Source organism: Melozone crissalis, unplaced genomic scaffold (assembly GCF_028551555.1).
Source record: "Melozone crissalis strain CALT ecotype California unplaced genomic scaffold, PUWL_Pcris_2 ptg000005l_1, whole genome shotgun sequence".
In the NCBI taxonomy this organism is placed as follows: Eukaryota; Metazoa; Chordata; class Aves; order Passeriformes; family Passerellidae; genus Melozone; species Melozone crissalis.
The window spans coordinates 16,013,690-16,036,178 of NW_026535783.1; the positions used below are offsets into that span (position 1 = coordinate 16,013,690).

The window sequence follows — 22,489 nt, forward strand, 5'->3', positions numbered from 1 at the left end:
TCTCAACAGTTAATGATGTGGTAGATCCACCTTTAGCAATCAAGTACATTATCTCATTTTCATGACCCAGCTTAACGCAGAACATGGGTTACACAATGCTATGCACAATAGGCAGTAACCGCCTACAAGCAAGAGGAAAAACAAGCCAGTGTATGTGTCAACTTATGTTTAACATCAGGAGAGAAACTGAAAACTACAGTTACACTTGTATTAGAAAGGAGATCTGTAGAATAGAGGAGTTGATGCCAAGGATCAAAAGTCTGTGACACCCCGTGGGAGTAGTACAGGAATGGGAGAAAATTTAAGGGTTATTTCAGAACAACTTAAAATGTGCTCCCATGAACTGGACAGCCATTAGTGGTCAAAGCCTGCTCAGTGAGCTTTCAGAATACTTTTTTAAGCTCAGGTTAAGCATTCAAAATTAACGCAAGTTGTGCATTAAGGCAATTCAGTGACACAAACCCAAACCAGCAAAGGACGGTCAATGGGGAGACTCACTTGAGAAGCACACCTTGATCAGCAGTGCTGCGGTGGGAGCAGCCCTCCCACAGAACTATCTGGCCCCAAGGCTACCAGCAGGTGGGACTGGAAGTAAGCAATCCACACTCCTCGTAGCAGCCCACAGGGCATCTGCCTCACACTGCATATTTTGCTAATTTACAGCAGGTTCTGTTTTCTGGTTTGGTTTTGAGGGTTTTGTTGGCAATTTTTTATTTGTTGTTTTTTAGTTGTTTGGGCTTTTTGGTTTTGGTTGGTTTTTTGCTGGGTTTTCTTTTAGGGTTTTTTGCTCATTTCTTTTGGTTTTTAACTCCCTGAAGTTTCCATTTCACGCATTATGGGAAAACAAAGCACGATAAAGCGGGAGATGATGTGCTTCCCTAAGCCAGAAAACCAGAAAGAGCACAGTCATCTCAGGAGGACCCCCACCTTACAGACTAACCAATCAAAAGTATAGGCTGGCCAATAAAATGCCTTTTTGCCACACATGCAAAAAGAAAGGAGAAAAAGGCAAGTTCACTATTTTGAAACTATGGGATGGAAACAAAAACTAATCCAAGTCTGGCTCATTCACTGAACATTTTGCCTCACATTCCATTTAGGATAATGGCGTGTGTGAATGGAACAAAGCAACATCCAGGCACCTAAAATATTACAAGAGGACAATACAAGCTGCAGAATCTGAAACGAAAGCAATCAGCTGTTTACTGTAAAAAAAAATCTCTACCATTGTAAAAAGGAACCAATTTGCAATTTAAATTGCAGGTTCAGCAGCAAAAAGTGTTTAGTGAACCAGTGGATTCTGGGGTTTTCGGGGAGCATGCAATCAAGAGAGGGGAAAAGGGAAAACCGAACCATCCTGTCAGCTTACTAAACTCTAGATTATTCTGGTTTTTGCTCATTCTTACAGCTTGTGTGTTCTTTTGGTTGGTTGATTTAGCCTAACCACATAAAGGCTGAGAGAGAACAACTCTCTCTGAAGGACGGACAAGTACTGAAACTATGAGAACATCACACATACAAAGCTAGGAAAACATGTATTTCAAATGGGAATTAGGTTTCTAATTACTGATAGATGGGAATTCCAAATAATCTTCTAAGGAGAATTTTTGGTAAGGAACTTATGACTTGATACACCTTCAGGAGATATGATAGAAGCAACCCTTTGAACTTCAGAGAGGAACCCAGATCATGTGTCATGATTGTGTTTTATGATCTGATGAGAGATGTGGTTGCCATTTTCATAATTTACATTGTCTCACACTCACTGGCTTCTGACAGACAGATAAATCAGAATGCAATTCTTTTTTTCCCCTGTGTGTATAGTTCAAAACTGTTGTCCATAACTTCTGAGTATAACATCTTCTCAATTTTTATGAATACTGGAGATCAACTGCAAGGTAAGCCTTTGGAGAGGGGAGAAGGGCCTTCTGCTGTTCACTGTGGATGGCATTTGGCCGTCTGGATACTATGGGCAAAACAAACAAAAGTATTGCCCATGCCAGAGCAACACACCTCACACTTGGTCTCTTTTCCCTAATCCTGCACTATTCTGTATGATGAGTTTTGGTCTTCAAGCATCAGCCAGCACTTGCTACTGCCATGAAGCCATTTTTGGATGGTTACACACCTTAGGTAACAGCAGACATCTTTCAGCTGCAGAAGGATGAATAATGATGTAAATGATCCTTTCCAGTTTTTCCCTTTCTTAATTAAGAGAATCTACATTCGGTTCACTAAAGCCATCTGTGTGACAATTATTCTACTGCAAAGTTCTGGAGCAGATTTCCTCATCCAGAGTCTCATCTTTTTTGATCCTATTGTTACTGATCAGCCCTAATGTAAAGTTCCAGCTCTCTGAAATATACCCTTCCTTACAGGATAGGACTGGGACTACTGTGCCTAATTGTAAAGGTATTTTGAAATTATAACGGCAATATTCTTCAAATCTCCAGCTGCCTCTAATAAGGATCTTCTGCTTCTCTCACCCTTGAGATGTTCTATTCCTCTATTTTTTACATTGTTAATGCAATATGGAAGATCCTTCAAAAGGATGAAGAAGAAAATGAATTTGTACAGCTTTCTGGAAAACTGTCTGCTGCTTACTTTGTACAAAGCATTGCTATCTACTTTTAGGTTACAAACTGGAGATACTGTTTCCCCTGGTTAACAGTATGACTAAATGCTTTTTCTAGAAAGTGGGAAAATAGTTTCTCCTGTATCATTCAGTTTAAGCCTTTTCTTTACTACAACCCACCAGTGAAATTTAAAGGCTTTGCCAGACCATAATTTCACAGAAAGACAGAGCATGAGATATGACTTTTTGCTTAAGGCACAATTCTTAGTGACAGGAAGGTTGAACCTGCAGCATTTACATTTAGCTACTCAACAAGGAAAGTAGTTTACCAATCAGTACTGCAACACCCTAGAGAAAACACATATATACACTCGGACAGGTGTTTTCCAAAACATATTTTTAATGTAATCTGCATTTGGAGCCTAAAGAGAGTAGGAGCAGAGAAATATGCTTGTTATTCCTTTTTTACATTACTGTTAAAGCTAAATTACTTCACGTAAAAAAGAAACTGCAATATTTCCATACATGGAGCTAGCCCTGCATAGGAAGTCTTCGCAATAGAATGGAACACAAATACAACATTATTTAAAACCAAACCAACAACAGCTTTTCACTCTGCCCTCACTGAGGGCTCAACAGTTACTTTTACACTCAAAAGCAAGAAATATGAGCAGTCTAGTATGTCTCTCATCAAAATTACCAAAATTACTTTGAAGTGTTAAATATCAGTTGGCATCATTTTATTCACAGAAGTATTAAACAGAATTAGTGTTTAGTCAACTTTTTCATGCTTCTCAACATTTTAGAGTATAACAGTCATTCCACTCTATATTTCAAAGCTATTTCAAGAGCAGCCATATCCCTCCACTGTCACCTTGCAGCTGATACAAAACTGACGCAAGGCACACTTTTCCTCAGAAGGTTTTTATCTAATTACAAATCCTCCTTTAAGGATTTTGCTATAGCACTGCATTACTTTCTTTAAAGTAGTGTTTGTAAAAACAGAAAGAGGTTCATTTTAACCAGTTGCAAGACAGTTGTTAAAAGACAGCTCTTTGTGAACTTAGGAACAACACAAGACTACTTCCTATCCAGGGAGTGTTGTGAAGTATATATGGAAAAATAACCACAATGTTGCCTTGCATTTCAGAAAATATCTTTACACTGCACCTAACAAAGAGAACACAGACACTGCAGACAGCTGGAATCTTGTCACCAGCCTAAGTGATACAAAAAGAGGAACATAATTTTAATTCTTTTTAACGAGAATATTTTTCATCTTCCTTGTTCAAGTACTTCAGTTGAAACCCACAACTATCAAAAGCTGCTCTGTGCATTTATCCCCTTCCCCAAAAAATGCAGCTTAGAGGTCTCAACTGATACCAAGCAAGGAGGTATCAGTTCCTTTGTCTCTAGGGGGAATACCTGTAAGTTGTTTAATCAATTTAAAACTTGTTTCATCTCTGCAGGGCATATAATTATTTCTGCAGTGTTCTCAGCATTTTTCTGTGTCAGTAGCTCAGAAGCAGTGTGTTCATCAGAAAAAAAGGCCAAATAGGGAGATAAATGGTAAAAGAATGAGTTAAAAATATTACAAAATTAAAATTAAGATAAATAAAACAAAGTAGTGTAAACACATAGGTCTAAATGCAAAGTGGCCAAAAATGCATGAATTCATCTGCCAGGTCACCTAAGTCTAAGTAATCTGGCAAGATAAGCTCTCTTCAGCAGAGAGCTTCATCACCATGAAAAATTAAATTCAGCATGGAGGTGATAAATCCTTCGGACTGATGCACATCAGTAGATATTTACACAGAAATTCGTGCAATAAATCAGCATTTATAATAGCCTGGTTTGTTTCTAAAGAGCAGCTAACACAGTAAGCCTTTCTTGTAGCAATATTCACTAGCTTTACATAGAACTAACAGTGATATGCTTTCACTTTTGGGAATGCTTTCCATTTAAAAAATTGCTAACATTAAAAAATTTTACATTATATTTCTGAACTAATAATCATAAATCATAGAATGATTTGGGTTGGAAGGGACTTTAAAGATCACCTAGTTCCAACCTCTCTGTCATGTGCAGAGACGCCTTCCACTGGACCAGAGCCCCATGCAGCCTTGGGGCATCCACAACTCCTCTGGACAACCTTTGCCAGTGCCTCACCATGTTCAGAGTAAACAATTTCTTCCTTATATCAAAGCTAAATCTCACCCTTCTCCTTTTAAAGCCATTCTCCCTTGTCCTTCCACCCCATGACTTTGTAAAAAGTCTCTCTCCAGCTCTTTTGTAGCCTCCTTTAGGTACTGGAAGGTCCTATACAAGGTCTCCCTGCAGCCTTCTCTTCCTCAGGCTGAACAACCAACCAACGAATCTTAAACAGACTAATTGTCAGTTATAAAGACAGGAATTAAAACTAAAACCACCAAAGAGCAGGACAGATTCCAAAGTAAAAAACTCTAAAAAACCTTTTCTCTGAGACCTATACAAAAATAATTAATTTTGTGACTTGATGTATAATTCTAGTATGGTATCATTTGCTGATTATCCCCATCTAAAGAGCAGCAGAAAAGCATTAAAATGTATAAATTCGAAAATCAAACTACACGTCCTCACAAATAAAAAGCTGAGTGGCACGTGTCCTAAGCACTGCAAATCACAGCAATTCAGTCAACTGACCAGACTTTAGTCTTGTGTGATGCCAGAAAAACCTGCATCTGGCCTGCATCAGCAACAGCGTGGCCAGCAGGATCAGGGCAGTGATTGTCCCCTGTACAGTGAAGCCATGCCTCAAGTGCTGTGTTCAGTTTTGGGTCCCTCATTACATCAAAGATACCAAGGTGCCAGAGCATGTCCAGGGAAGGGCAGTGGAGCTGGGGAAGGGTTTGGATCACAAGTCCGATGAGGAGTAGCCAATGGAGCTGGGGTTGTTCAGCCTGGAGAGAAGGAGGTTCAGTGGAGAACTTACAACTCTCTACAATTACTTCACAAGGCAGGGGTTGGCCTCTTCTCCCAAGTAACAAGCAATACAAGGAGAAATGGCCTCAGGCTGAATTAGGGGAGATACAGATTGGATACTAGGAAAAACTCCTTAGTGGAAAGAGTGGTTAACCAATGTAACAGGCTGCCCAAAGGAAGCAGTTGAGTCACCATGGCTGGAGGTATTTGAAACACGTGTAGATGTGGCACTTAAGGACATGGTTTAGTGCTGGACTTGGCAGTGCTCGGTTAAGGGTTGGACTCAATGATCTTAAGGATCTCTTCCAACCTAAATGATTCTATGATTCTTGTAATAGTATACAACATAGACACGGCAAGGGACAAACCAGAGAAAATTGCTTCAAAACAGCAAGTCTGGTAGTGACAACACACAAACAGCACTGCTTTCAACATATCTTTGCTTAAAAACATCCCCATAGTTTTTGCAAAAATGGCTAAGCTAGTAGGCACCTGTACACTGCCATACACTGGCAGGAATGCCAAAACAGAACAAGAACAAGGAAGGGCTGTTCTTATGTGCTCCCAAGACATGTTCTTCCTCAAGTTCAACCACAAATAACAAAAGTATTCTAACATCAACTTAAAAATTAAAGTATTACAAAGACCTTCCTAACCTAACTAATTTGGATTCTAAACATCTCTTATCTCTGACAAAGGCATAAAACCAGTTAGATTTCTGGAGCAAGAACCCCATAGGTACACTTACTGCCCACAACTAAGATGAAACATTAAGCCAAAAATACCCAAAATGCTAGATGACTAAATTTGCAAGTAAACTGTATCCTATCCAACAGAAATTAATTTCACTTTAAGACATTTTAGGGCTAATGTGCCATAATAAATCCTACTATTAATCAACAGTAAAGTGCTGAATTATATTAATTACCTGAATCGCACTCACATTTATGATCTTCATTTATAGACTTCTTATCAAGTCAAAAGAGCCCTTTCTGTTGCAAAAGCTAAGCTGTTGTGCAAATATTATAAAAAATAGGTACTTTAATAGGAGCTATATACACAACAGAACTTATGCTTTTGTTAAGTACAACTGACATAGCAGAGATGAAAAATCCATGCAAGTATTTATAAAGATACTTAAAATGAAGAAAAAAAAAAAGGACACTGCTATAGAACTTTCAATACCCTGGCAGACAGCCACTTACTACACTATATGATGTCTACATCTGGACTGATAAACATCATGCCATCAACATGCTTTAGTTTTCTTTTGTAAGCTAAAGCTGATTTGCAGATTTTAAAGCAGAGCATATATTTGATCTATTTCTCAAAGAAGTGTATCATTAAGGTTTGAGGTTAAACTTTGAGCAAACTTCACATCTAGTCACATAACTGGCACAAGCAAGACAGTGCAGAGGGGAAGGCATCAGTTGTACACCATGAGGACTCTTCCCCCAGCTGCACGATGCAACAGAACAATTTTCAGATTTAAAGTTCAAGTGGACTACAATCAGAAAAAGCAAGATTTTCTTCTCCCCAGTTTAGGAAAAAATTCCAGAGGATCAAAAGGAAAGCAACCTCAGTTAAAGCAGTCAAAAAAGTCAAACCCAAGTTTGGAGAGCTGATAAATAACTCCAAAATTCATCATGCTATGAAGACAGCATTCTCAAGAGAGCTTTAAACAAACTGCAAAACAAGATTGGCATTTAAGTTGAAATTGGCCAAGTGATGCATAGAAATATGCTCACACACAACAGTCATGTTTAAGCCAGTGCATAGAGAAGATAAAAGCACTTATGGTAGTTGCAAATGTTAACAAGTCCATACAACTTGCACAGTTTAGCAATGAGTCCATAGAAAAAGAAGAGAGTAGGAGTAGAAACACTCAAGCAAAACCAAAAAAAGATGACCTTCCAACTGTATAAAATCCACATACCAGTTATAGTAAAAAGACATCAGTGGAAAATACTTAACTCAGTCCCAAACACCCAACAGGCAAATAAGACCAGAAAGGACAAGCCTTTGGCAGACAATTTAAAGTCTAAATATGGCATTACATTTCTAAATAATCCACAAAATATATTATATGGCATATTCATATTAAATACTGGGTAACCAACTCTGCAAATCTGATGCTAACAACACTAGGCAATGAGAGCAAAATGGAGCAAGCTAAAGGAACGCTGGTGTATCACAACGGTGCTCAAGGAAAATATCACCATGTCGTGCTTAAAGAACAGTACTCTGGAACGCCACACTATCATCTATGGAGTAAAACAAAGTTCTCTAGTTTTTCAGGGATATGCCCTGCATAGGATATGTTATGATTCACTATTACACGAGCAGCAAGACACTGCAAAGTAGTATGATTTATGGGCTGGATTAAATTCTTTGCTATTTCCTTCTCATCCAGCAAATCACTAGCTGTTTGTTTACATGAGTTTGTGGCATCGAAATGTGAACCTGACTTGATAAGAAGATTCATGATGTCTGGATGGTTGTTCAGTGCAGCAATGTGTAATGGACTGTTGTTATCAGAGTCTCTGACATTTACATCAGCACCACATTCCACCAGGATAGCAGTAACTTGTAGAGAGGGGAATTTACAAACTGGGTAGCGACCGACACATGTAGTATTATTGTCAACAGCAAGGTGAAGTGGACTGAAGTTATTCTTTCCTCTAGGCTGAAGCTTAAGAAACTTGTAAATAGTTTGTTTCTTAAAATGTTCCTGTTCTGAGCTGCAAGGTACTTTCTCCAACAAGCAAATTAAATGCAAAATGATGGAAAGAGCTTTGTTCAGCTGTACTGGATCAGGAAGACATTGGCTTTGTTTCATGGCCCGTTCTATTTCAAGAACGCTTTTGCACAGTATACCCATCAGATCATCAAAAGTGACAGTAGTGCCTAGCAGGCCTTTTGCCCTATCCTGAAGCATGAAAGAGAAAAGTTCAGCAAATGACAGCAAACTGCTGGCTGTCATAGGGCTTAGAGGATCAAGATTGCTCTGCTGCATGTCCAAAGCATACTTCCATAAATTGATGCAACGCTTGAAGTTTCCAGAGTCTGCATACACAGCACCTCTGTATCTAATATAGTAGGATGTGTCTGGGTGTGAAGGGCCAAGAATACGTTCTCTAATTAATAATGCCTGCATTCTCATTTCATCTGGGTCTGCAATAAGATTTTCTAGCTCTTCTGAGCTGTTTACCTCTTTAGCATAATCATAAGCCATAATTAGTGTTTGTGGCACAGGTTTGCTGAGGATGTTAGTCCTATCACTGTATCTCATTTCCATAGCTCTTTTCCAGTACTTCAAAGCACCAAGCAGATCTCTCTTTTTGTCCACAAATGTTGCTCCTAGAAGTTCCAGGGCATTTATGCGCTCAGCCTTACTGGTCTGTACATGCTGGGTCAGAAAGTCCACTATATTTGTGTGGCCTGTCACACTGGCAGACAGAAGGGGAGTCATTCCATAACCATCCTTTTCCATTTTAGCACAATATTTGAGAAGCATCTTCATGATCTCCAAACTTCCAGATTCTGCACAGTCATGTAGTGCTGTATTTCCTGAAAGAGAAGAAACACAATTACACAAATCATATCAAATTACAGTCCAAATCCCACCATGCTAATAGTTAAAAAAAAAGTTTAAAACCCCCAAATATTAATGGTTTTAAAATAGCTCTTTTTTTCTCCATTGGTGTACCATGAAAACAAGGCTGCCACACAGTTATAAAAATCAAAATATTTGATATTTTTATCTGAAAAAATTAAACAGGTTTAAGAAAAAAACCCACACCAAAATTAAAAGGGAATTCTTCGCTATATAAAAGCACAGTAATTGGCTATTCCATTGTATCCAAAGTCAAGCAAATAGGACAGGAGACCAGTTTGACTGGACAGAGAACTCCTCTTGGGGCTCAGGAGGAAAAATAAATGGTATGCTGTCTGGAAACAAGGTTAGGCTTTGCAGGAATTTGACAGAGCTGTGGTTCATGTATGAAGGGGACAAGATGCAAAAGGCCAAAGCTCAGCTGGAGATGAAACTGACTGGTATTGTGTCAGACAACAAGAAGGGTTTTCAAAGTACACTAGTAGCAAGAGGAGGTCTAAAGAAAATACAATTCTGATACCTAGTGAAGATGGTCATCTGACTATTAAGGATAAAGAAGTGTAGAGACACTGAATGCTTTCCTTTGCCTCAGTCTTAAATAATACAGATAAACTGCCTTCTGCCCTGGATTTAGAGGATAACTTCAGGAATAGTGACTTCCCATTTGTTTAGACTCTTCTCAGGGACTAGATGTAGCAGTTCACAGTTCACAAGTCCATGAGATCTGATGGGATTTACCTGAGTACTGAAGAAGTTGATGTTTGTGAGGGCACCACTCCTCTCCACCAGCTACCAAATGTCCTGGGAGTATGGGGAGGTCCCTACTCAATAGAAGCTAACCAATGTTATTTCATTTTATAAGAAGGAAAAGACGGATTACCCAGGAACCTACAGGCCTGTTAGTCTCACCTCAACACTCAGAAAAATTATGGAGAAGATTGTACTGAATGCTACTGTAAGGCATTTAAAGAACAATGCAATCATTAGGTAGTATCAACTTGGGTTGACAAGGAAAAAGTCCTGTTTTAACTAATTTGACATGCTTCTAGAATAAGGTCACCCATCCATCAGATGAAGGAAAGATAGTGGCTGTGGGATTTTTGCCTTTTAGTGAGTTTTGCCTTTTTTGGCTTTTATATTGTCCCCACAACATCCTTCTGGACAAGTTATCCAAGTGTGGGATGAGTAGGATCATTGTGCACTGGGTGCAGAACTGTCTGAAGGACACAGCTCAAAGGATTGCAGTGAATGGGACTATCAAATTTAGCTGACACGCTAATCAAATTCATATAAAACATGAGTAAAAAGTTACTTTCTAAAGTTTATGACTCAGGTTTTTGCAATTATACCAGAGGTACGAAAATAGTTTGTCCCCTGAATCATATTTTAAGAGCAAAATTCAAACATTTTAAGGAAAAAAAAATTAAAAATACCAGATTGCTTCATTTATTGACAGTGAACTTAACTTTCAAAATTGTCTTTTCCTGAAACATTTCTGAATAATGGCCAGTGATTTTACAATCATTTACTAACAAGTAAACTGGGGACGACATCTCAACACAAAGTGGCACATGAAACTACCTGCTAGATCAAGATTCATACAGTTAAACCCAGTTCATAAAAAGGGAAGTGATTTTCCACCTTTCTAATACCTCAGGCAATTTTTAACATTAATAGCACTAAGTAAGTTATAGGTTTGGCCACACTACAATCTCTACCTAGACCAACACATTTTCAGTTGCAGGAGCAGAGGTGGATTGAAAGTTGGCGAATTTGGCATACACAGCTTATCAGCTAAAATTCTCTCTGTCTTTAGAAAAATGTCAATATGCCATCTGAGAAAGGACAAGACCTTGATATTCCTAAGAGCGGAAGATGTCAAATGCAGACGTACATACAAACTTATCAATACACATACACTTATTCTTCTTGCTATGCTGCTGAAAGTCTAGTTAAAATGAAACTACAGCAGTTAATTCAAAACTAAAGAATGGCTGGTCCCTCAGACCATCTTCAGTTCTGTATTTATTGATAAAGGCAAAACCAGATGCACATGGGCTTTGGCTGAGCCAGCAGTTAACACAGTTAATGTTTCAGGGTGTACTCAACTCCATACACTATCCTTCATGGCAGAGCTCTGCAACTGGCAGCTGTTTCTACCTTCAAATGAACATTTTTAATATATTTTAAAAATAGTAACATAAAAGCATATTAAAGACCAATAAGCCAAAAGATATCAGTAACATCCAAATTCTTACTATTGTCTCACAGCTATTAATATATATTTTGCTACTTTTGACAACCACAACAGTGCCAGCTATGCATATTACATACTGGAGATCTATCACCACGTAATGCTGCTTTTGACACTATTTTATCAATCAGCAGGCATACACACTGTGACTAAAAAAAATCCACACAAAATAAGCTTGGCCATTGTCCATGTAAACTAAATCCAGCAGTCAGTATGCCATTAATTTACAATGCAGCTATGTAGAACACGTGGAAATATGCTTAAGACTCCAAGGAATTTCACTGCTCTTTCCAACTGGATGCTTTAAATTTAAAACAATTTAGGTTTTTTTATTGGTATTACAAATACTGATTTCAGTTTAACAGCTTATCAGAAGTAGTGTAATTTTCCAGTTGTTTATACTGCAGTAGCCCTTAGAATGAAAATAACCACAGCTTAAATTATGTCATGTATCAACTAATAATGTGAGGCCATCACTACTAATTTTTACGCAGCGGCTGCACCTCACTGAAGTTTGATTGGATGGTACATACACAGCAGTGGGAAGAATACTTTGTAAGAAACACAAGTTTCCATTGAAAAGTGCCTAGGAGTAAAAAGATAGTTGAGAGTTGTCAACTTTAAAAAAAAACCCAAACATAAACCCCAACCTTAAGAAATAACACTGCCAGCCATCTACACCTAGCAAGTATCAACTGCTATATTAGAGGAAGAACTTGAAACAAAACATGAGAGGGGCCTTAGTGTGCAAATCAAAGGCTATAAATTCACCACAAACTGACCAGGAACTGAACAGTTCAAATAAACACAGCAGATCAACCACTATTCTGTGAATTAACTCATCCATTTCAAAACATTACACTGTCTATAGTGTCTAGAGTGACCATATCATCTACAGTGATAAAGAGTGGCTGAAAACAATTCAGAAATTAATTCAATTTTTGTAACATTATCTATTCAGTAACAAACTAGAAAACAATGTTATATCTATTGCTGTATGAAGAAGGAAAAATGCCAAAATAAAGCAAAAGTAATTTGAAAGTCATTCTCTTTGACAAGAGACACATATGATGAGTTTGGTCAAATTAATTTTTTTAAGATGGGAATGATTATTGTAAAGTAGTTTTCATCTATTTTTAAAAGTCAATTGTAAAATGACCGGCAGGAATTCAATCACACATCAAAGATAGCTCTTGTTACCATAACATAAAAGGCTCCTCCTTGCATGGACAAAAGACTGGACTGCAGATGATTCCAGTAGTTCAGATACTTCCCTGCTAAATATTAAGTGTCACTCTACTGTATTGCTAATAGTGCTTACAAACGGCTTTTATCCGGATAAAACTTTACCATTCATATTACCTAGTAACTTCTCCATAACCCCAACTCCAGTCCTTCTAAATCTTGCAGATACAAAGTACAGAAAAAGGTATGGCTAGTTGGCATTGCATCTTCACACTTTACTCTTTTGTTAACAGGACTCCTTTAAAAGGAGTTATGAACATTTCAGAAACATTTCATGTATCACAAAACTAACTACCCAGTGCTTCCAAAAGCTTACTGGAGTGGGGGTGGGTATTCAAATTCATAAGGAGGGCAGGCTTTTCTATGTCAAATGCAAGTAATTCCCAAAATAGACTGATAGCTTGTGACAAGGGAATGGAAGAAAATGAAGCCATGACACAGAAAGTGATTTGACTTGATTTGCAACCAATTAAGTGCATCCACTTCCTAATACTTCCAAAATGCTTTATCAAATTTACACGTTGTAAAACTTACATTAAAACTTATCACCAATCTGAATTTCTATCCAAGATCATTAAAAACAAAAGAAATAAAAGTATTTAATTTAAATGACTGACTAGTGTGTACATTAACCACCGCAGCCTTACAAATGAAGTGATCACTTTTATAAAGTGAAATTTTTCATGTAACATTCATTTCTTTTTCTACCACAGCACTTGAAGTAATTCAGTAATTCTTCCAAGAGTCTTTACTGATTTAAAAGTATTGCCAGATAGATCCAAACATGGACAATGCATAAGAAACCTGTTACACATCCTAACTCTTAGTGTGCATAGTGAATAAAAACGAAATGTCTTTCCTTCAAAAAACTAACTAACAAATGCAAAGAACTGCTAATTTCAACAATTTATTTTAATGGAATTTCCATACGATGTAAGGGAGTAATTGCTGTCTTGCTCACTGAAATACTTCAAGAGAACTTGTATTATGAACATTATCAATTATTATGTGAATAACAGCATGCTGTGTATGATTTAATTTAAACAAAAACTTTTTAGTTAGAATTAAACTTAAATTGTGTCTTTATCTTCCTTATTTAACTTCGACATTCCTCCTGAAGCTCAGTTTCCACACACAGTCACGAACAAAACATCTATGAGTTTCAGAGCCCTGGTACCATGTAATACCTACCAAAAAAGGGAAAAAAGCAACCCCCCCCCCCCCCAACACTTTTAGAGCAAGTGTTTATTCATTGGGAGAATTTTAAAAAATAAGCAAAAAAGCAACAACAAGAAGCAGAAAAAAACCCCAAAGACCTTTGTTTGGGGATTTTTTTTATCCCTTCCCTGCTCCCTCAGTGATACTATGAACCTTGCCAAGCAGAGAAGACAAACACCTTCAGAAGAAAACAAACCTGTCAAGACTCCTTAATGTTTATGGCACAATAAAATTAACTATTTTTAACACATACTAGATCACACTTGTCATAAAGGAAATAGCATGATTCTCCATAATTCCCCTACTTCTGGGTCTGCTATGTCTGTAAAATATTTTTTCCCTTACCAGCAGGTTTGAGGTCACATCTTTCAGTGCCCCTTACTAACAACAATACTGAACTAGCACCAGCCCTTGATCTAGCCCTTGATACAATACCCATACAGACAGAAGTTTGCATTCTTCTGTACTTCCCAAAATGAGGAAACAAAGTCCAAAGTCAACAAACCTTGTTTACCATATTATTTTACAAAAATATTAAATACTTTGTAATTTGAAGAATCACAGTATTCCTTTTTTTTTTTAATGCAATTAAACACTCCTGTGCATATCGCAAGAGAAAAGTAAGAGAATGCCTTGGCCAGCAGTTCTTAGAAACAAAATTCTGATCTTCTAATACTTTAGAGGAGAAAAACCAGTCTTAAGGCTAGCTGATGAGTCTTTTAACTACAAAAGGCAGGCAGAGTTGGTGAAAACCACTAACAAAACCACAGAAAGCACTTTGAAGAGAGAGACCACAGACCAGGCCACTGAGCAATGGAAAGACTTACCAGCTATCTTCAGGTAAAACAGCTGCCTCTTAAGCATGTATTTTGAAAAAAGGTAACAATTCCCTTGTATTTGACCCATCTTGGCTACCAGTACATGCATATTTTATCCATGATCCAACTCACTAATTGCTGCAATAATGGATTTTTTTCCCTTCCTTTCTGCAAATCTGGCAGAGGAGAATAAAGTATAAACACAAGCTATTAAAATGTGCACTGCAAATTTTCAAAATGCAAGATCTTAACTGTCCTGTCTGGAACTGAAGCAGAAGTATAAGATTTCTTTACAATCAGTCTGAATGAAAAATATTTCAGTGGGGAACTTACATGAAATATTGTACCTTTAATTAAAAAAAAATCAAAAAAGATAGCCTCAAAGAGCCCAAATCTGGAATCTGAAATCCTTAAAATGACCGACACTTGTATTAAGAGAGTAAACATTTCCCTGCCTACACATCACCAAATGAACACCGTGCACATCAACGAAACACTGTCTTTGAGAATGCAGTGGTCTGTTCTGAAGGTAATAGTAAGGTGGCACCACTCTAACAACAAATCACTGGCAGGCTTCATAGTGCAGCAGAACAGAAAACGGCATGCAGCTGACACAGAACATGCTCCTCATCTGGCACAGAGACAAAACTGTGCTTCATCTGAGGTTTTAGTTCTAGGATTCCACCTTCTGAAAAAAGTTGTGTTTCTGCTACTCTAACATTACCCACACTCTTCCTACTTTTAGGAACAGCATAAAAACTTGCCATCTGAGAGATCATTAACTACAAGTGAAACTCGTTAAACTTTATTTTTAATTTGCAGCTTCTTAAATGAGGAGTTGTTCCGCTGGTTTCAGCTGGGGTAGAATTAATTTTCTTCACAGTGGCCGGTAGGGGCTGTGTTTTGGATTTGTGCTGAGCAGAGGGTTGATAACACAGAGATGTTTTTGCTGTTGCTCAGCAGGGCTCACACAGAGCCAAGGCCTTTTCTGCTGTTTGTGCTGCCACTGGTGAGAAGTTGGGGGTTCATGAGAGGCTGGGAGGAGACACAGCTGGGACAGGTGACCCAAACTGACCAAAGGGATTTCCAGACCATGTGACATCATGCTCAGGACATAAAGCTGGGGGGAAGAAAGAGAAAAGGTGGACCATTTGGAGTGATGGTGTTTGTCTTCTGAGGTAAGTGTTACACATGATGGAGACCTGCTCTTGTGGAGCAGGACCACCCATGGGAAGTGGTGAATTCCTCATTTTGCTTTGCTTGTGTGCTCTGCTTTTGTTTTCCTTTTTAAGCTGTCTTTATCTCAAGCCACGAGTATTCTGTTCCTGGTCTCACTGGCGGGGAAGTGAGCAAGCAGCTGTCTGGGGCTTGGCTGCTGGCTGGCATTAAGCCATGACAGCAGAACACTGGTGAAAGCTATGAATCAGAGACAGTGGTAAATGAATTCACTTTGTGAAGTATTGCTTAGGCTGCTTCCTATCTGTAGATATCTTTGCTGTTTTCCACCATTACAAAATAATAGAACCCACCCACCCTTCTTACCCCACCTATCAGTTTGTCCCCATCATTTACACTGTTCATGTAAACTAAAATACTTTTTAAAATATACTTTGTTTACATTTCTGCTGCCTAAATCCTACATAGAAGCTCAGGAAAACTGTGAGAAAGTTCAGATCTGCAAAACAGTAGAAACAAATACCATCAAAGGCTCGTACTTTAAATTCAGAACCACTGGCCATCTTTCACAGTTGAGGAATCATTTACCCAAACATCCCTCTTCAGCACCATCCACCAGGTGACACTTCCAGACTTACACTTCACCTCATTCACCTCAGTGCAGCATCTTACCTGACACACTCTGAAATCTTTATGAACATCTTAATTTCCTGGCTGTACTTCCATACTTTCGCAACTTTCTCAAGAACCTCTGACCTCTGAATTTCCATAGTCCAAAACACAGCTGTGGGATTCTGCATTTTAGAAGCAAGATTTCATCCCATGTTTTCACCTACTCTTTCATACATTTAGATGCATGTGAATGTACCTATTTTTTCCTATCAAAGTATTCAGATTTCTCCCTGAAACTGTCAACACTCTGAAACATTTTCATATCTATATATTCAGGAAGCTTAATATACGTATTATGTGATATTCTGCAATATGAAAATCCAGTGGAAAACCACAAGACATAGGTCAAGTAATTCTGCCCCTCACGCTCACACAAGCTCTAAGGATGTGAAAAAGGATCTACAGAAATCTCCCACAACAACAACTCAACTGAATAGTTCTGCTCTTTTAAGGAGTATGCAATTTTAAATGCGACAATTTTTTTTTTTTTACATTTTTCAGGAAAGAACAGGCTTCTCTATATAGGGCCCAGGAAGGTGCCTGTCTAAACAGAACTCACATAAAAGCACAGCAACTCTTACTACTGGGGAGCAGAACACTCAGATGCTCTGTTATCTCCCTGCTACAAGCACAGGACACTCTGTCAGCTATTTAGGACACAGCAGGGAGGAGTAGAAACTGAAAGTAATACAAGATTCTTTGAGGGAGAGGGTGACAATGCAGAATGAATATTGTTTGACTAATTTTAAAATCAATAACATTTTTGCAAAACAAAACTGAGGAGGTTACCTGCTGAATCTCAGCCACTGTTACAGTACTTACAGCTACCAATTGTCCTCAGTTCTGCCTTTCTGCAAATGACGTTCAGGGTTTATAGTACTTTCTTGCTTGCTTGCTTGACCTCACCACTGCTTATTCAGTAACTTCAGAGATAAAACTTCTTAAAGATACCAAAAATACGCTCCTGTCATACCAGAGGGGACTTCCACACATTACCAACAGACAGCTATTACGTACACACATCCAGTTGTACACATGACAGTTTCAAGTGTAAAATGAGTTTCAATGAACTGAACCATATCCAATCCAACTTTTTAAATTAAGGATCATTTATCTACTTTGAGAACCTTTGCTTGTCTGCCTAGATGCAAGTCACACAGAAACTAAAGGAAATAGAAAGGAATTAAGATAATTGACACCACTGAGAAAATCCCCAGTCATTTAAACAAACACAAATAATGCTAATTCACTAATAAAGTGAATAAAAAGGATAACTAAGGTAAAGCCTACTCCACCAACACAAAATAAGGGAGATAAAGAGCTGCAGAATTACATCTTTTTCCCAATTAAATCAAGTATTTAAGAGCATTGCTTGGTTCACACCTATCATATAAATGGATAGGTTCAAAACTAAACCCCAAGTTTTCAGTTGCTTACACACTTTATATTTAGCTTGCTATTCCCAGAATGTTATTTAGAAAAATGACATTTTTATCCTACCACAAGTCCATGATGATTCATGAGCAACCTCAAACCCTTACAAAGGAAGATTTATTTTGCTCTGCCCACCTCCATGACAAATCTGTAGTTTAGCTTTCTTTACGCTAAACCCACATATTTGCATGATTTGCTGAGAAAAGGCATATTTAACCATATTTAAGGCATATTAGCAGCTTTTCTAAAGATTACTCTCACATTTGGTATTTACCAGTATCATACAACAATTTAAACACAAGGGATATTTTAACACCAATAACTGAAAGGTACAGTATACAGTTACAAATGTAATTAACCTGAAAAAGGCAGCAGAGCTATTATGCTACAAAACAACTGCTAGCAGATTAGTTTTTATATGTATTTATATATATTAAAAAACCCAAAATCTGATGAAACATAATCCTGGCTCAGTGAGATAAAAAATTAGCTGTAAATTGAAGCAACTGGTGTGCTTTTCAGGCTAATATCACAACTAAATACAAGTCTGATATGTAATAGAAAATTTGTATGTTCAACTAATTATGATCACAGGAAAAAAAGCCAGAAATCTTTACTTTGTGTGGTAACACCAGAGCAATTGTAAACAGGGGCAAAAGGGTTTGAGATCTGTGAGCCACTGGAAGCCCCTCTGCTGAGATCACCGTCACCTGCATCTTCATTTCTTCAATCCTAATATATATTTTTGCTTACTAACACTGAAAAAGGTATAAAATTACTCAGTAATTTGGAGAGAGTGGGTGAAGAGGAAAGTGGTTATTAATTTTTGAATGCAGAAAGTAATTCTTCTTCTTTATGCGTGTTTCCTTAGATCAGCCTTACTGGCACTAATCAGTTTTATGTACAGCACACTTGGTTTCTTAAGAATTACTACAAAAACCAAGAACACATGCTCATGTTTTTGAGTATTCTGCTAGACCAACCTACTACAAAGAGTGGTTTTCAGCAACTTTATTAGCTTTTAACACATGCATAAATGTGACACTTCATACGACTAAGTCTTTTAAGAATTAGGGATTTAAGATTAAAATGTATCAATTTAAACAACAATTTTATAATCCACGTTAAAAACCAGTAAATTAAAAAGAAAAAGTAAAAACATAGTTATAAACGCTTTATATATTATGCTTTATGAGAACAGAAGAATTTTTTTTATGTCAGGCTCTTTATGAAGTAAATTAGTAACTTTACCTCTATTTACTACAATGAAAGTGAAAAAACTAACTTACCTTTAACACTTTTTCTGTTCACATCCGCTCCTTTTTCAAGTAAATACTGAGCTATTTCTTTGTGGCCTTTGTAACATGAGATCATCAAGCACGTATGCCCGTGACGGTTTGATACTTCCAGGTCTGCTTTGTGCTCCACAAGGTACTTGACTATTTCCAGGTGACCATCAAAACAGGCAGCTCTAAGAGGCGTTGAATTTGTCAGCGTTGTGTTGTTGACAGACGCACCATGATCCAACAGACACTGGACAACCTTCAAGTGGCCGGCGGCCGATGCTGCCCACAGCGGCGGAGCTCCCTCGATGGTCTCACCATCAAAATTCACCGAGCCACCAACCTCTATCGAGGCAGAGCAATGGTCCAACAAGTATTCCACCATGTCGAGGTGACCATAGCGGGCTGCCATGAGAAGTGGCGTGGCACCATTGGTTTTTTCTGACATCAGTTGGGCCACCTCTTCCCTTGTTTTGCTTGCCAGTAGCTTGGAAAGGAGCCGCAGCTTGCCATCACGAGCAGCGTTGAAGACTGCTGTCTTTAGATCCATTTAGCCTTTACCTCTCTTGCTTCCCGATGGATACACACCTGAATTTTTCAGCCAAGAGTTTACTGGAAGTGCTTAGCCCAAACAGAATGTCCCCACCTTCTTCTCAGATCAGTTTCATCCAGATAGGACAACATGGAGACTCCAAACAGGGTCCTGACGAAGCGCAGGCTGTGCTTATCACAAATCTGCAAAAGGAGAATTCTCGATGTTTTCACCTCCTACTTCGCAAACAAGCAACCGCATTGTATTTTCCCACAGCTACACCCAAACAAGTCGCTGCTGTGGCGCGCCGGTGTCCAGCTGCATTCCTTGGGGCTCTCCCGGGCCGCGCGGTGGCCCCTGAGGAAAGCTACGGGGAGGAGGGGGCTGATCCCACCAGCGCGTTATCCACGCCGGACACAGAACGATCCTCTTCTCCCGAGCGCCTCCGTCAGCTGCACCCCCGACTCCTTTCGGGGCGTATCCCGAGTACAGAGCCCCCGGTTCCCGCCGGAAGACCCGCAGACACGCACCTCCAAGGCAGCCGGGCGGGGAAGGCGACGGCCGCATTCCGGCCAAGCCCCGGACGCCGGGGAGAGCTCAAGCCCTCCGCTCGCCTCACCACCGGACCCGCTGCGCCCAGAGCCCCGCAGCCCCATCCCCCTCCCTCCCTCCCTTCCCGCACGGCACCCAACCCCCGCGGCCGCCGTGCTTGGAGCCGGCCGGCAAGGCCCGCCAGGCTGCGCGCTACCTTCCCGGGGCGGTCCGGGCCGTCTCCCGCCTCCGCCGCCGCCGCTGCCGCCGCTGCCGCCCTCAGAGGGACGCGCCCGCCGCCGCTGCCCGTGCTCCGTCCGGCGCCTCCATGACAGCCGGGCCCCGCCGCCAGGGCCGGCCCTGCGCAGGGGGCGGGGCGGCCCCGCCGCGGCCAATCAGAGCCACGCTCCGCGCGCCCGGGGGCGGGACTACGCCGCTGCTGGAGGGCGCGGTGCGGGCACAGGCGGCCGCTAGGGGGCGCCGGGAGGAGAAACGCGGGGCCCGGGTGTGCGGGGGGCGCGAGGGTCCCACAGGATCCCACAGGATCCCACAGAGGTTCTTCGGGAATGCTCTTCAGAGACACGCCGTGGGCTTTGTACGGACACATCTGTGCTGTGTACCGGCACTGCTGGGTCCCGTCCTGTGCTCCGCAGCGCAAGGATGACCAGGAGCTGCGGGAGCGGGGGGGCAGAGACCGCATGGATCCTCTGGGATCAGGAGCATCTCCCGTACGAGGCGGGACTGCGGGAACTGGGCTTGTGTAGTTCGGAGGAGGCTGAGACGGGGTCTCATTAATGCGTACAAATATCTCAAAGTCGGATGCCGGAAGGATGCTGCCAGATTCTTTTCAGTAGTGCCTAGCGGTAGTACGAGGAGTAATAGACATAAACTACAACACAAGAAATTCCACCTCAGCCTGAGGAAGAACTTTGCACTGAGGGTGGGAGGGCACTGGAACAGGCTGCTCAGGGGGATTGTGGGGTCTCCTGCTCTGGAGGCATTCCAAACCCACCTGGATGCATCTCTGTGTAACCTGCTGGAGTTGACCCTGCTTTGGTGGAGGGATTGAAGTCCATGGTCTCCAGAGATCACTTCCGTACCTATTTTATGATTCTGTGATTCTGTGCATAGTGCTTCACGAATTTAAAAAAATTGGATTAAAAGTCCAATTTTTGCAGCACAGAGGAGGATCTGGTTCTGGACGATGTTGCTGTCTGGTGCAAAATTTGCCTTTCTCGATTGAGATTGCACATGGCTTGCTACAGGCTTAGAATGTGGCATTTATTGTGTTCCTATGATGATAGAGAGAAAACTCCTAAAAAACCCATAAATTCTGTCACACCTGAGTATGTTACCTGGAAGCCTCAGAAAGGTGCCACATGCGGGAAAAAAAAATCAGAGAAGGCTTGTAAGCACTTCAAAAAAAAAAAAAAAGAAAAGAAAAGAAAAAAGAAAAGGAGAGAGAGAACAGTTCAATTTGTAATTGCAATGTAACAGAGTCTGGGTGGCCCTTTACCTAGTGTACCTAGTGCAGGCAATATGATGCACAGGCTGCTGGTTGTTTGGTCTGCAAGAGTCAGAAGAAGAAAGACCATAAGAAACTGATGGGAAATTAGAATAAAGACATCAACATTTTAGAGGAAGTGGTGGTATTGATTTGTGGAGATGCATTAAAAGACCTAACTGTGTGAAAACGCTCAATTAAAAGGAAGTGGGGGAAAGAAGAAAAGAGAACATTTTCAAGAAATTTCAGTGGAATGGAGGATTTATTTGAAGAGAGTTGCCAGGTGTAGTCAACAGCAATTGGAAACAAAATTAACAGATGAAAGGGCATACTTAGCATCAAAAGTAATATGCTGGTAGGGAGGCTCTGCCAAGCCAGAAAAATAATTTGAAAGTTGTGGGAGCTAATTGAATAATCATGGTGGGCTGTGTAAATCACAGCACATGTAAATAAGGTGTTAGAGGGGACAGTTCTGTGCTGGAGATGATAACCACACTGACCTTCCTCCTTCAATCGCTGGAGTTGCAGGACAGGCAGTGCACTCAGCACTGATGGGCTTGCAAACTACAGGGCAGGGGGTGCACTAATGCCTCTGTGGGTGTCAAACACAGCCTGTTGTCACCCCCCTCCCAGCTCTGAATTAGGCCAAGGTCCTAATTCAGAGGATTCA

At 40.1% G+C, this 22,489-nt stretch overlaps 1 protein-coding gene across 1 annotated transcript; it reads right to left on the minus strand.

Annotated features, from left to right (window-relative positions):
* Positions 1–4,706: 4,706 nt before the first annotated feature.
* FEM1C (fem-1 homolog C) lies at positions 4,707–20,575 on the minus strand. The gene is made up of 3 exons (XM_054288579.1): positions 20,533–20,575; positions 19,259–19,987; positions 4,707–9,106 (listed from the first exon to the last, which is right to left on the minus strand). Exons 2-3 carry the CDS (start codon positions 19,800–19,802, stop codon positions 7,797–7,799), a joined length of 1,854 nt encoding a protein of 617 aa, XP_054144554.1. The 5' UTR covers positions 19,803–19,987; positions 20,533–20,575; the 3' UTR covers positions 4,707–7,796.
* Between the last annotated feature and the right edge of the window lie 1,914 nt (positions 20,576–22,489).